The 12,964-nt window shown below is 45.3% G+C and overlaps 1 protein-coding gene across 1 annotated transcript in view; it reads right to left on the bottom strand.

Annotated features, from left to right (window-relative positions):
- Positions 1 to 5,538: 5,538 nt before the first annotated feature.
- The window catches only part of slc22a16 (solute carrier family 22 member 16), a 54,419-nt gene continuing 46,993 nt past the window's right edge, over positions 5,539 to 12,964 (bottom strand). The window contains exons 6-8 of the mRNA XM_046292162.1: positions 7,058 to 7,167; positions 6,856 to 6,955; positions 5,539 to 6,495 (exon numbers count right to left, since the gene is read on the bottom strand). Of these exons, the coding sequence (XP_046148118.1) occupies positions 6,328 to 6,495; positions 6,856 to 6,955; positions 7,058 to 7,167 (378 nt within the window). The 3' untranslated portion in view covers positions 5,539 to 6,327. The remainder of the gene's footprint in view (positions 6,496 to 6,855; positions 6,956 to 7,057; positions 7,168 to 12,964) is intronic.

Here is a 12,964-nt window from a genome sequence, read left to right on the forward strand (position 1 = left end):
CTGCCAGTTTCCATTGACACTAACTGATAACCACCATTGTTGCTATTTTGGAGTCGGAAGCTTACTCCTCCATCAGACGTCCCTGTGAATCTCTTGGGTGCCCTGAGAACCGCTAATATGGACAGTGGATGAGATTGGCTGGACGTGGTGTGATGAGGGGGCGTTTGCATTACAATCACAGAAGTAAGATTAGCCAATGCTGATCCCAACTTCAGGGGAAAATTAGAGACATGGATAGAGGGTTTGTGGGAGGTTGAAGGGATGAAGGAATTGGTGTGTTGAGAAGAAGACCAGGAGATGAGAGGGAATGTGGAGGGGTTGTTGGGGTCTACAGACTGTCTACAGCTGTTGAGCCATTTAGGGAGTTGGCCCACAGAGAAATCAGCTCGCTTCTATGTATTTGATTGTAGCTCCCACATTGACCAGGAGATGGCGGCATCTCCAGTTCAGCTTGACTGACAGGTCAACCAAGACTTCAACTAGGTCACCTATGGTGAACTCTGAAGACATTGTCTATATGGAAAATTAATATGAAGTAGCTAGTCCACTATATCAAAACTTCACAAACAATGTCCATATGAAAAATATAGTGAATATGGGTTTTAATGTGTGTCGCCTTCTTATTTATGGGCCCTTTATTTCCACAGAACAGTGGTCACATTTGGCGGGAATATGGAGGTCAAGGACATGAGATTGTTTTGGGATCAGTGCCAGTGCCACTACCTAAAATACCAATGTAATTGACAGGTATCCTAGTTTGTTCTAGTTTTCTTGGAATAATGACTTAGTGAGGCTCTCTGCACATCCACACTGCCTGCCAGACACTGCATAATGGGACCAAACTATTCCTGTTACTGGAATATGTGTACATGTCACCATGGGTTTGTGCGTGCCTGCGTTTGTTCATGGGTGTGTGTGGGTGCGTCTGTGCATGCTTGTGTCAGTATGCTAGTCTAAGAGGGGTATCCTACGAAGCGTGCTTGATCTACTTAGGGTTTTCTAAAGCTAGTCAGCTTCAGTTAGCTTCACATTCCTATACGGCTTCATCTGTACTATGATGGTGGATATTGCTCGTCCACCTGCCACTAACTCTAGCAGGCGTATAACTGCGCGTGCATGTCACACATGGCTAGTCGAACGCCGAACTCTTCATTGAGACAATCCTGAAACATCAATCTATGATTTTGTGCCAAAATCAAAATGAAATAATAGTTATCTTGCATATTCAACGGGCTATGTTGTGAAGTAGGATTTTAGAAGTGCTGTCTTTACATGTTAATGCCACTTTGGTGTGCTAATCAATGCACAAATACCTGTTTTCCCATTCCTATTGATCATAGAAAAGTTTTATATTGCTTGAAGTTTAAAATGCATTCTGTAAGTGTAATGTGATATATTTTAACATTACTGTTTTTTCTAACAACAACAAAAAAGTGTTTGATTAACCAAATATTTAATCAGTCATCTTCCTCAAATTAAGGGGATGATGATAAACTCTTTGCAAGAGGGAGGGAATCTGATTTCATTGGTCCTCAACTCGTTGCTCAGTCATTTAATTCAGGGTAAGTGGAGTTAGCCTGCCCCTGAGCAGGTTCATTCTGAAGGATTCTTTGCCATAGAAGTTTACCAGGCTAAAAGGTCAGCTTTCGTATGACCGGTTATGCCGAGTAGACCAAAGTGACTTTGCTAACTCCTCAAACCTGCTTCGTAGGACACCCATAAGGTCAGTATGCCGTAGATCAAATGAGCCTGACTTAAGTATTTATGTTGCTGCTATTTCTGTTACATAGAGAAATGAGCTGGTGGAAGAAAGCGAGAGGGAGAGGAGTGTGAGCTGCTCCTCACACACACACTCCTCTCCCCCTCGCTTTCTTCCACCAGGGCCCATGCACCAGTTCATTTCTCCTTCTCAGAGTCCTTGGCCTGCAAGCGCTGGTTTCCTTCTCTTTCTCTCCCACCCTCTTTTCATTACGCTTCGCTCTGTCACAAGCCTCACTGCATAGGGTCTAATGGTGACCAGGCTCTGTATAGATCACCACTACAAAGCCCACCACTGATAGCATAACATGTGTGTGTACAAGTGAAGTCTGTATCAGTCAGTGTGTCTGGTAGAGACACATACACCACAGATACTCCAGATGCTAATACTTGAGCAATCCAGATGAACACAGATGACTACTGTGTTTGAGGTAGTGTGTTTGTGGCTGTGGTGTAGAAGATGGAGCAGCAGGGAAGACCCCCTCCTCCTCCCCTCTCCAGCAGCGAATGGAAAGCTGTGTGTGTCGATGGACTTGCCCTGGGCTCACTCCACACACACAGTAACTCTGTATACACACTGTCCTCCACACACATAATAAAAAATTAAAGGCATGAGCTGGCTCACACCAGTGGCGCTCGATGTCGATTTTTTAAAATGAGTATGGCCTCATTTCTATTACAGCATATTGGATTACCACCTTTCCCTATACCTTTCATGAGGTTGCTACAACCTAGCCAAGATAAATTAGCGTAATCAAGGTGACAGACAGTGACACATTCAACACTGCTTGCCTACATCTAGCTGATGTAGGGTGTAATCATTAGTCCAACAGTTGCAAATGTGAGTGTCTACGTTTGAGAAATGTTTTTGTGCTGGGAAGAGAAGCTTTCTCTTTTGGAGCTGGGGTGGGTTAACTGCCTTGTTCAGGGGCAAAATGACAGATTTTTACCTTGTCAACTCAGGGTATTGACCCAACAACCTTTCTGTTACTGGCCCAACGCTCTAACAACTAGGCTACCTGCTACCCCAAGGACATTAAGAACTCTAGAACCCTAGCTACCTGAATGAACCAGGAGAAAGGCCACAATATTTGTTAGACATCTTCTTTTAATTTTCCTTCAAATGAAAAAATTAAATAACATGAAACCTATCAGTGCAAAAATATACATTAACAATCATTTCAATGATTGTTAGACTGTTAAAACAAACAAAAAAACAGATGACAATTGCATCAGTTGCTTTTTTTGATGAGGATGTTTTATAGATTTCCAATGTCAGGAAACAAAATATCAGAGCTGTGTGTGTTCGTTTACATAGTATATTGCCTGATTATGTTTAAGAATGATTTCAAAGCAGATCATAGGGTTCATCGTCACATCTTTGGTCAGAAACATCATGGTTTAAAGAGTAATCAGAACTTTTCGAAACATGAACAAAACCCTTTTTTTAAAATACAGCAATGTCTTTCTTCTATCTTTTCATCCAGCAACTATGCTCCCAACACAGAGAAAGAAGTCTACTTGATCCATTTCTGGATGGGAGACTAGAATGTAGCTTACTTCATTTATATTCATGCACACCCACACACACTCACTTATTTAAGGTAGTCCATCGCATCAGAACACGCAAAAACAAACACAGGCGCAAGCGCGCATGTGCACACGTCGGAACATCGGGCGATGACATGGAAACCGTCCACTAGGGGCAACAGTGAGCGCTGTTATCTTCAAGTTGGTTTCAGATGGAGATGGTGGCTGGGAGTACACATCTGCCTCTGGTGCATAAGGTTGCGTGTTTGAATCTAGCAATAGAAAGTCGTTCTTGAGATTTTTGTTTTAAGCCTATCCCAAACCTTAACGCTTACCTTAACCATTAGGAGTTAATACCTAACCTTAAGATTTCTGAGTTAATGCCTGAACTTAACCCTAACCTTAAACATGTGGAGTTAATGACTAAACCTAACCTTTAGCACTTAGAAATTTAAAGTTTGGAACAACTTCAAAATTTGACATTTGAAGAACATGGATGAAAGTCTAATTCTGATGGGAGACTGTGAGAGCTAGTTGGTATACACAGAGTAAGTGAAGGATATTATCAAAGGCATCGTAAATGACATGGATTTTTAAAAAACATCACAGAGATCTAGAGAGAAAACACTACAGCTATAGTGTATTTGGGAAGTACTCAGACCCCTTGACTATTTACACATTTTGTTACATTACAGCCTTATTCTAAAAATGGATTAAATGGTTATTTCCCCTTATCTACACACAATACCCCATAATGACAAAGCAAAAGCAGTTTTTTAGAAATGTTTGCAAATGTATTACGAATAAAAACTGCAATTTCACATTTACATAAGTATTCAGACCCTCTACACAGTACTTTGTTGAAGCACTGTTGGCAGCAATTACAGCATCAAGTCTTTTTGGGAATGAAGCTACAAGCTTGGCACACCTGTATTTGGGGAGTTTCTCCCATTCCTCTCTGAAGATACTCTCAAGCTCTGTCAGGTTGGATGGTGAGCGTCAGCTACTTTCAGGTCTCTCCAGAGATGTTCAATCAGGTTGTCCTGTTGGAAGGTGCACTTTCACCCCAGTCTTGAGGTAGTGAGCGCACTGGAGCAGGATGTTTCATCAAGGATGTCTCTGTAATTTGCTCTGTTAATCTTTGACTCAATCCTGACTAGACTCCCAGTCCCTGCAGCTGAAAACAGCCCCACAGCACGATACTGCCACCACCATGTTTCACAGTATGGATGGTGCCAGGTTTCCTCCAGACGTGAAGGTTAGCATTCAGGCCAAAGAGTTCAATCTTGGTTTCATCAAACCAGAGAATCCTGTTTCTCATAGTCTGTGAGTCCTTTTTTATGTGTATTTTTGCAAACTCCAAGCGGGCTGTCATGTGCCTTTTACTGAGGAGTGGCTTGCATCTGGCCACTCTACCATAAAGGCCTGATTGGTGGAGTACTGCAGAGATGGTTGTCCGTCTGGAAGGTTCTCACATCTCCACAGTGTAAGTCTGGAGCTCTGTCAGATTGACCATTGGGTTCTTGGTCACCTCCCTCCCTGACCACCTCCCGATTGCTCAGTTTGGCCGGGCGGCCAGCTCTAGGAAGAGTCTTGGTAGTTCCAAACTTCTTCCATTTAAGAATGAAAGAGGCCACTGTGTTCTTGAGAACCTTCAATGCTGCAGACATTTTTTGGTACCCTTCCCCAGATCTGTGCCTCAACACAATTCTGTCTTGGAGCTCTACGGACAATTCCTTTGACCTCATGGCTGTGGGACCATATATATACAGGTGTGTGCCTTTCCAAATCATGTCCAATCAATTGAATTTACCACAGGATGCACCTGAGCTCAATTTCGAGTCTCATAACGAAGGGTCTGAATACTTATGTAAATAAGGTTCCTTTTTTTTGCAAACAAAAAATCTGAAAACCTGTTTTGCTTTGTCATTATGGAGTATTGTGTGTAGATTGATGGATTTTTATTTTATTTAATCCATTTTAGAATAAGGCTGTAACGTCACAAAATGTGGAAAAGGAGAAGGAGTCTAGTTTCCAAATACACTGTATATTATCACAGTGAGATCTTATGGTGGATGCCCTGAGATAGATTCAGTATAAAGTACTTATAGAAAACACAAACACTATGCACTTTTCTCTCTCTCTGTGTGTGTGTGTGTGTGTGTGTGTGTGTGTGTGTGTGTGTGTGTGTGTGTGTGTGTGTGTGTGTGTGTGTGTGTGTGTGTGTGTGTGTGTGTGTGTGTGTGTGTGTGTGTGTGTGTGTGTGTGTGTGTGTGTGTGTGTGTGTGTGTGTGTGTGTGTGTGTGTGTGTGTGTGTGTGTGTGTGTGTGTGTGTGGACTGGACTTCAGATAGACAAAGTACACTTTAAATGACATAACAACAGCATTGTTAGTAACACATATCCAAAATCAGCTGCACTAGATGATCATCGGGCTGAAGAGAGGTAACTAAATCACAGTCTCAGTCAAACGTCAAATTTCACACGCACACACGGGCATGCACGCACACATGCATGCACATACACTTCCTTCATAGAACCTGCACACTCTTTCTTTCTCACTCTCAATCTCTCGCGCACACATTCATTAATGGTTGTGATTGGAAGGCACATGTGATGTGAATGTCGAACATGAGGCTCAGTTTCATGTGGCTCTCATCAGGAGACTGAGATGTGATGAATAAAGGGCCTTCACTTCACTTCCCTCTGTCTCTGTCTGAACAGCTGCAGCCAAGGAACTGAGGTTGGCTGCGGTTGGTTGGCTCAACCAGAGCATAACAGCTCTGAAATTGGCCACTTTGCAGAACAAATGTAAAAAAAAACACTTTATTACAAAAAGTTCTACTAAGGTTCCAAATTCGATGTTGTTTGTTTTTGCGGTTGTTTGTTTTGTTGGTTTCTTGGCATCGCTTCCAGTAGTCTCTCTCCTTCTCTCTCTCCTCCACTTCCTACCCCCTCTCTATCCCTGGCCACCTCCTTCTCTCTGGTTGGTGGTGAGGTGTATCCCTCAGGGCTTGCCGTCCAACTAGTTGCTCTGGATCTAGTTCATCTCCACCCCCTCCTCAGGGTCTTTCTTTCCCTGATCAGGGCTACTCTTCCTGCCTAGAGCCTCAGCCTCCTCCATGGTGCTGGTCAAGGGCTCACCCAGGGTCTCTGGTAACAACAGGGTCAGAACACCAATTATAAACGCCAGGATCCCCACAATCAGCTATGGGAGAGGAATGGAAAGCAAAGAGAGGAGTAAAAGAAAAGTGTTTGTTGAAGAACTAAAATGTGTCATCATAATCACAATACATGCTCTATCTACACTGTCTATCTACACTGTCTGTCTGTCTGTCTGTCTGTCTGTCTGTCTGTCTGTCTGTCTGTCTGTCTGTCTGTCTGTCTGTCTGTCTGTCTGTCTGTCTGTCTGTCTGTCTGTCTGTCTGTCTGTCTGTCTGTCTGTCCGTCCGTCCGTCCGTCCGTCCGTCCGTCCGTCCGTCCGTCCGTCCGTCCGTCCGTCCGTCCGTCCGTCCGTCCGTCCGTCCGTCCGTCCGTCCGTCCGTCCGTCCGTCTGTTTGTCATTTACCTGTGGTAGGTATTGCCAGATGTCAGCTAGGTAGACACAGAAAGGAGCCACGATGCTGCCCACACGACACATCATACTGCCACTGCCCACCGCCAGGGACCTGAAGGGAGAACACACACACACACCAAGTTTTATAATTGATAGCATCTGTTAGGATACATGAAGCATGTAGGATACATAAAGCTGTCAGTTTGTACTGTACCTGATGATAGTTGGGTAGAGCTCACAGGTGTAGAGGTAGATGAGACCAAAGGCTATGGCAATGGCAAACTTCCCTGTCATACTGAGGATGATGACTAACACCTCAATGTCCTGCAGCACAGAGGGAGAGGGGTGGGACAGAGTAGAGAAATAAATAGGAGAGAGAGAAATACATTGAAGATAAATAAATAGAAGAGAAAGAGAGCAATCAACAACAGTGCAACTCTAAACACTAACAAACATCTGTTGCCTGATTACGCAGGTCCCAGCCAATCACAGCATCAGTCAACAATCAGTTATTCTAGCTGGAACACACCATTTCAACATGAGGAAATGGCTACAATGTCTGATCTTTAAACTGAGATATATAGTAGTAACTCTGTGATTGAAAAAAACAGTTTGACTTTGAGGTTTGCTTTGCTTTAAGCCCAGTGAAGGAGAGAAGTACAGCACCACCCCTTCCACTCTTTCTGTCTCTCCTTCTCCTCCTCACTTCTCTCTGTCTCTGGTATCCTTCCCTGGCTGAGCTATCTGCTCATGTAATTGGAGCTGTGTGGTATGTGACCTACTCAGCCAAAGTTGCCTCCCACTCCACAGCAACCACCCAACACAGTGTGTGTGTGTGTAATGATTTTTTTCTTCCTCTGAGGAGGAGTATGAAATATCAGACCAATGCGCAGTGTCGTAAGTGTCCATAATGTATTTATTAAACTGAACACAGAATACAAAAGAACAAGAGAAATAAAGGAAAACCGAAACAGTTCTGTATGGTAAAACACAGACACAGAATACAACTACCCACAACCCATAGTGGGAAAACAGGCTGCCTAAGTATGGTTCTCAATCAGAGACAACGATCGACAGCTGCCTCTGATTGGGAACCATACCAGGCCAAACACAGAAATACAAAACCTAGAATACAAAACATAGAATGCCCACCCTAACTCACGCCCTGACCAAAACAGACATAAAAAAGGAACTAAGGTCAGGACGTGACAGTTGCAGTGGTACTCCACTCCAGCTCAACCAATCTGACCCAGTGCACCTGCAGGACTATAATTCAGGCTGTTGCCATGCTGCAACAGATCCACAGTAAACTATACTGTAACAGGCTCTCTCTGTTCGCTAGGAGCTCTGGCCTGCAGCTGCTATGGACAATTACCAACAGATATGGAGATCCCGCCCTGCTGATGATGGAAAAAAAGTGGCTACTGCTAGAGCAAACCTGTTAAAGCAGAATCCCACACAAGCACACAAAAACATATTGGACTTTATCACATGTAGCCGATAGGGCAGGGATCATCAACTAGATTCAGCTGCAGGCCAATTTTTTTCCTGAGCGGTCGGTCAGGGGGACGGGAACATAGTTTTCAAATAATTTGTAGACTGAGCCCAAACAGTAAGCAAGGTTAGAAATAATTATGTTTCAGTCAGATATTTGTGATGGTATACAATAATATCTCTCTATTATGCGTGAGAATACTTTAGAAGGGATTTCCGAAAATAAAATCACTTGGAGCTGACTCCTTGTTGGCCAGGTCTGGTTAAGGTCAATTAAATGGGTGCGTTCGAGTGGACCACTTTTGTCAAGTCGATGGTCACCGACTTCATGCTGCAGCCATGACCTGTATTATGGGCGCCTCTATTGCGAATCAATGATTAGGATGTTTTTGTTTGACCCACGCAAACATGACCAAAGACGTGACTGAAACAGGAACCAACTTTGCAGAAATGCATGTATACAGTGGATATGTACAAATGAATGTGATATTTGAGGCATTCCCTATCAACAATTGAGTGTAAAATGTGCACACATATATTTTAAGTTTGTGAGTGTGTGATATGGAGGTTGAAGATCAGTCTAGCTAACACAAACCTCTCTAAGTCCTTGGATCGCACGTCAGCTAGGCTAGGCTAGTTGGAGCTAGTTTATTTTCGACAAGATAGAAAAAAGATTTCTAAACCATGGCAATACTGCCATGTTGCACTGAGCCTTGCTGTTTTAAAACCACATTAGTGTCCGACTGTCACAGATAAATCTCCCCCGACTTCTCTCCTCGACTTTCATCGACAGTCAGCTGCTTTCACTTTACCACTCAAACCAGACACTTTTTGGACCCTTTCAAAAATGGGAATATTAAAATATTTGACATTTGTACCACAAATCAATGTAAGGAGACAAAAAAATGATTTTGAAACGTTACAAAAATGATAACATTCCTTTAAAAAGTATTGTTGTGACCAAATGATGGATTGGATTATATCGTTTTCTTTTGTCATGGTGAAGGACCATAAAACCTAATTGATTGGATATGCTATGGGAGCAGAGTTCAAAGTTTGAGCGGTAAGGTACAGGGACATGGGGCGCTGAAAGGGATTTTTTTGAGAGGGACAATGGGGTCTGTGGTAAGCAAGAAGGTAGAATGGGTCAGGTAAGGGTTAAAGTTAGGGCTAGGGTTAAGTCCAAGGATATTGTTAAGGCTAGGGTAAGGCCGGGTGAAGCAGTGATACCCAAATCCACACCTGCTGACATTACTGGAAATTCACTACAATGATACTCAGCTCAGTTACTGTATGTTAAGCACCGATCATTCTGTGTGGGAGAATACAGGCATTCCCAGGTTCCGTAGGCATAATGTCATGTTTTGTCATATATTGTCTTGTCCTTGTGCTTTCTCTTCTGTTCGTTTCCCCCTGCTGGTCTTATTAGGTTCTTTCCCTCTTTCTATCCCTCTCTCTCCCCCTCCCTCTCTCCCTCTCTCTCTCTCTCTCTATCGTTCCGTTCCTGCTCCCAGCTGTTCCTCATTCTCCTAACTACCTCATTTACTCTTTCACACCTGTCCCCTATTTTGCCCTCTGATTAGAGTCCCTATTTCTCCCTCTGTTTTCCGCTTCTGTCCTTGTCGGATCATTGTTTGATGTGTGCTGTGCTGTGTTCTTGTTCCGTCGTGTTTTTGCCTTCTTCAGATGCTGCGTGTGAGCAGGTGTCAATGTCAGCTACGGCCGGTGCCTTCCTGAAGCGACCTGCAGTCTGTGGTCGCGTCTCCAGTCGTTCCTCTCTACTGACGAGTGGATTTCAGTTTTCCTGTTTTTGCATTTTCCTGAGATAATTTCCAGGATTATCGTTTTTGTTAAAGACTGGAATAAAAGACTCTGTTTCTGTTAAGTCGCTTTTGGGTCCTCATTCACCAGCATAACAGAATGATCCGACCAAGAATGGACCCAGCGACTACGGATTCTCTCTACTCTACTGTCGAGTTCCAGGGAGCGATGCTCGGCAGACATGAGCAGGAATTGTCTGCTGCTCGTCATGCCGTTGAGACCCTTGCCGCTCAGGTCTCCGACCTCTCATGACAGTTTCAGAGTCTTCGTCTCGTGCCACCAGCTACTTCCTGGTCTTCCGAGTCTCCGGAACCTAGGGTTAATAACCCACCATGTTACTCTGGGCAGCCCACTGAGTGCCGCTCCTTTCTCACCCAGTGTGATATTGTGTTCTCTCTCCAGCCCAACACATACTCAAGAGAGAGAGCTCGGATCGCCTACGTCATATCACTCCTTACTGGTCGGGCTCGGGAGTGGAGCACAGCTATCTGGGAGGCAAGGGCTGAGTGTACTAACGATTATCTGAACTTTAAAGAGGAGATGATACGGGTTTTTGATCGTTCTGTTTTTGGGAAAGAAGCTTCCTGGTCCCTGTCTTCCCTATGTCAAGGTAATCGATCCATAACGGATTACTCTATAGAGTTTCGCACTCTTGCTGCCTCCAGTAACTGGAACGAGCAGGCGTTGCTCGCTCGTTTTCTGGAGGGACTCCACGCTAAGGTTAAGGATGAGATTCTCTCCCGGGAGGTTCCATCCAGCGTGGATTCTTTGATTGAACTCGCTATTCGCATTGAACGACGGGTAGATCTTCGTCACCGAGCTCATAGAAGAGAGCTCGCGTTAACTGTGTCCCCCCTCTCCCCGACACTACCATCTTTCCCCACTGACTCAGGTGTTGAGCCCATGCAGCTGGGGGGTATTCGCATCTCGACTAAGGAGAGGGAACGGAGAATCACCAACCGCCTCTGTCTCTATTGCGGTTCCGCTGGTCATTTTGTCATTTCATGTCAAGTTAAAGGCCAGAGCTCATCAGTAAGCGGAGGGCGACTGATAAGCGCTACTACATTGTCCTCTCCGTCAAGTACCTGTACTACCTTGCCGGTCCATCTACGCTGGACCGGATCGGCAGCTTCCTGCAGTGCATTAATAGACTCTGGGGCGGAGGGCTGTTTTATGGACGAAGCCTGGGCTCGGGAACATGACATTCCTCTCAGACAGTTAGGGGAGCCCACGGTCATGTTCGCCTTGGATGGTAGTCCTCTCCCCAGTATATTATGTGAAACACTACCTTTAACCCTCACAGTATCTGGTAACCATAGTGAGACCATTTCTTTTTTGATTTTTTGTTCACCTTTTACACCTGTTGTTTTGGGTCATCCCTGGCTAGTGTGTCATAATCCTTCTTTTGATTGGTCTAGTAATTCTATCCTTTCCTGGAACGTTTCTTGTCATGTGAAATGTTTAATGTCTGCTATTCCTCCTGTTTCTTCCGCTCCCTCTTCACAGGAGGAACCTGGTGATTTGACAGGAGGGCCGGAGGAATATCATGATCTGCGCACGGTCTTCAGTCGGTCTAGAGCCACCTCCCTCCCTCCTCACCGGTCGTATGATTGTTGTACTGATCTCCTCAAGAAGCGTTTTGCATCCGCTCCTATCCTTGTTGCACCTGACGTCACTAAACAGTTCATTGTCGAGGTAGACGCGTCGGGGGTGGGCGTGGGAGCCATTCTGTCCCAGCGCTCCCATACTGACGATGGGGTCCACCCTTGCGCGTATTTTTCTCATCGCCTGTCGCCGTCGGAACGTAACTATGATGTGGCTAACCGCGAACTGCTCGCCATCCGTTTAGCCTTAGGCGAATGGCGACAGTGGTTGGAGGGGCGACCGTTCCTTTTGTCGTTTGGACTGACCAAAAGAACCTTGAGTACATCCGTTCTGCCAAACGACTCAATGCGCGTCAAGCTCGTTGGGCGTTGTTTTTCGCTCGTTTCGAGTTCGTGATTTCTTATCGCCCGGGTACTAAGAACACCAAGCCTCATGCTTTATCCCGTCTCTTCAGTTCTTCTGTAGCGTCTACCGATCCCGAGGGGATTCTCCCTGAGGGGCGTGTTGTCGGGTTGAATGTCTGGGGAATTGAGAGACAGGTCAAGCAAGCACTCACTCACACTCCGTCGCCGCGCGCTTGTCCTAGTAACCTTCTTTTCATTCCTGTCTCTACTCGTCTGGCTGTTCTTCAGTGGGCTCACTCTGCCAAATTAGCTGGCCACCCCGGCGTTCGGGGTACGCTTGCTTCTATTTGCCAGCGGTTTTGGTGGCCTACTCAGGAGCGTGACACGCGCCGTTTCGTGGCTGCTTGTTCGGACTGCGCGCAGAATAAGTCCAGTAATTTTTTTTCTGCTTCTGCTCCTGGTCTTGCTGGGTCTCAGTCTGTCCCCAGCCACCGCATCTCTCCTGCCCTTGCTGTGTCTCAGTCTGTCCCCTGCCACCGCATCTCTCCTGGTTCTGCTCCTGCACTTGCTGTGTCTCAGTCTGTCCACAGCCACCGCCTCTCTCCTGTTCCTGGTCTTAGCCTTGCTGTGTCTCAGTCTGTCCCTAGTTGTTACTCTCCTGGCCTGTTTGGTCCTGATTGCTCACACGCTTACAGTTCTCTACCCGTGTCTCATTTTTATAAGAGTAATAGCCCTAGATTCCCTCTTCATCGTCTCCCGTTACGGTCCTGAGGAGAGGAGTTGGGTTCTTTCTCGGGACGTGCTGAACCGTTTGTTGATCTATGATTTCCTCCGTTGCCGCCAGGGTTCCTCCTCGA

The sequence above is a fragment of the Oncorhynchus gorbuscha genome, linkage group LG12, assembly GCF_021184085.1.
Source record: "Oncorhynchus gorbuscha isolate QuinsamMale2020 ecotype Even-year linkage group LG12, OgorEven_v1.0, whole genome shotgun sequence".
Classification (NCBI taxonomy): domain Eukaryota; kingdom Metazoa; phylum Chordata; class Actinopteri; order Salmoniformes; family Salmonidae; genus Oncorhynchus; species Oncorhynchus gorbuscha.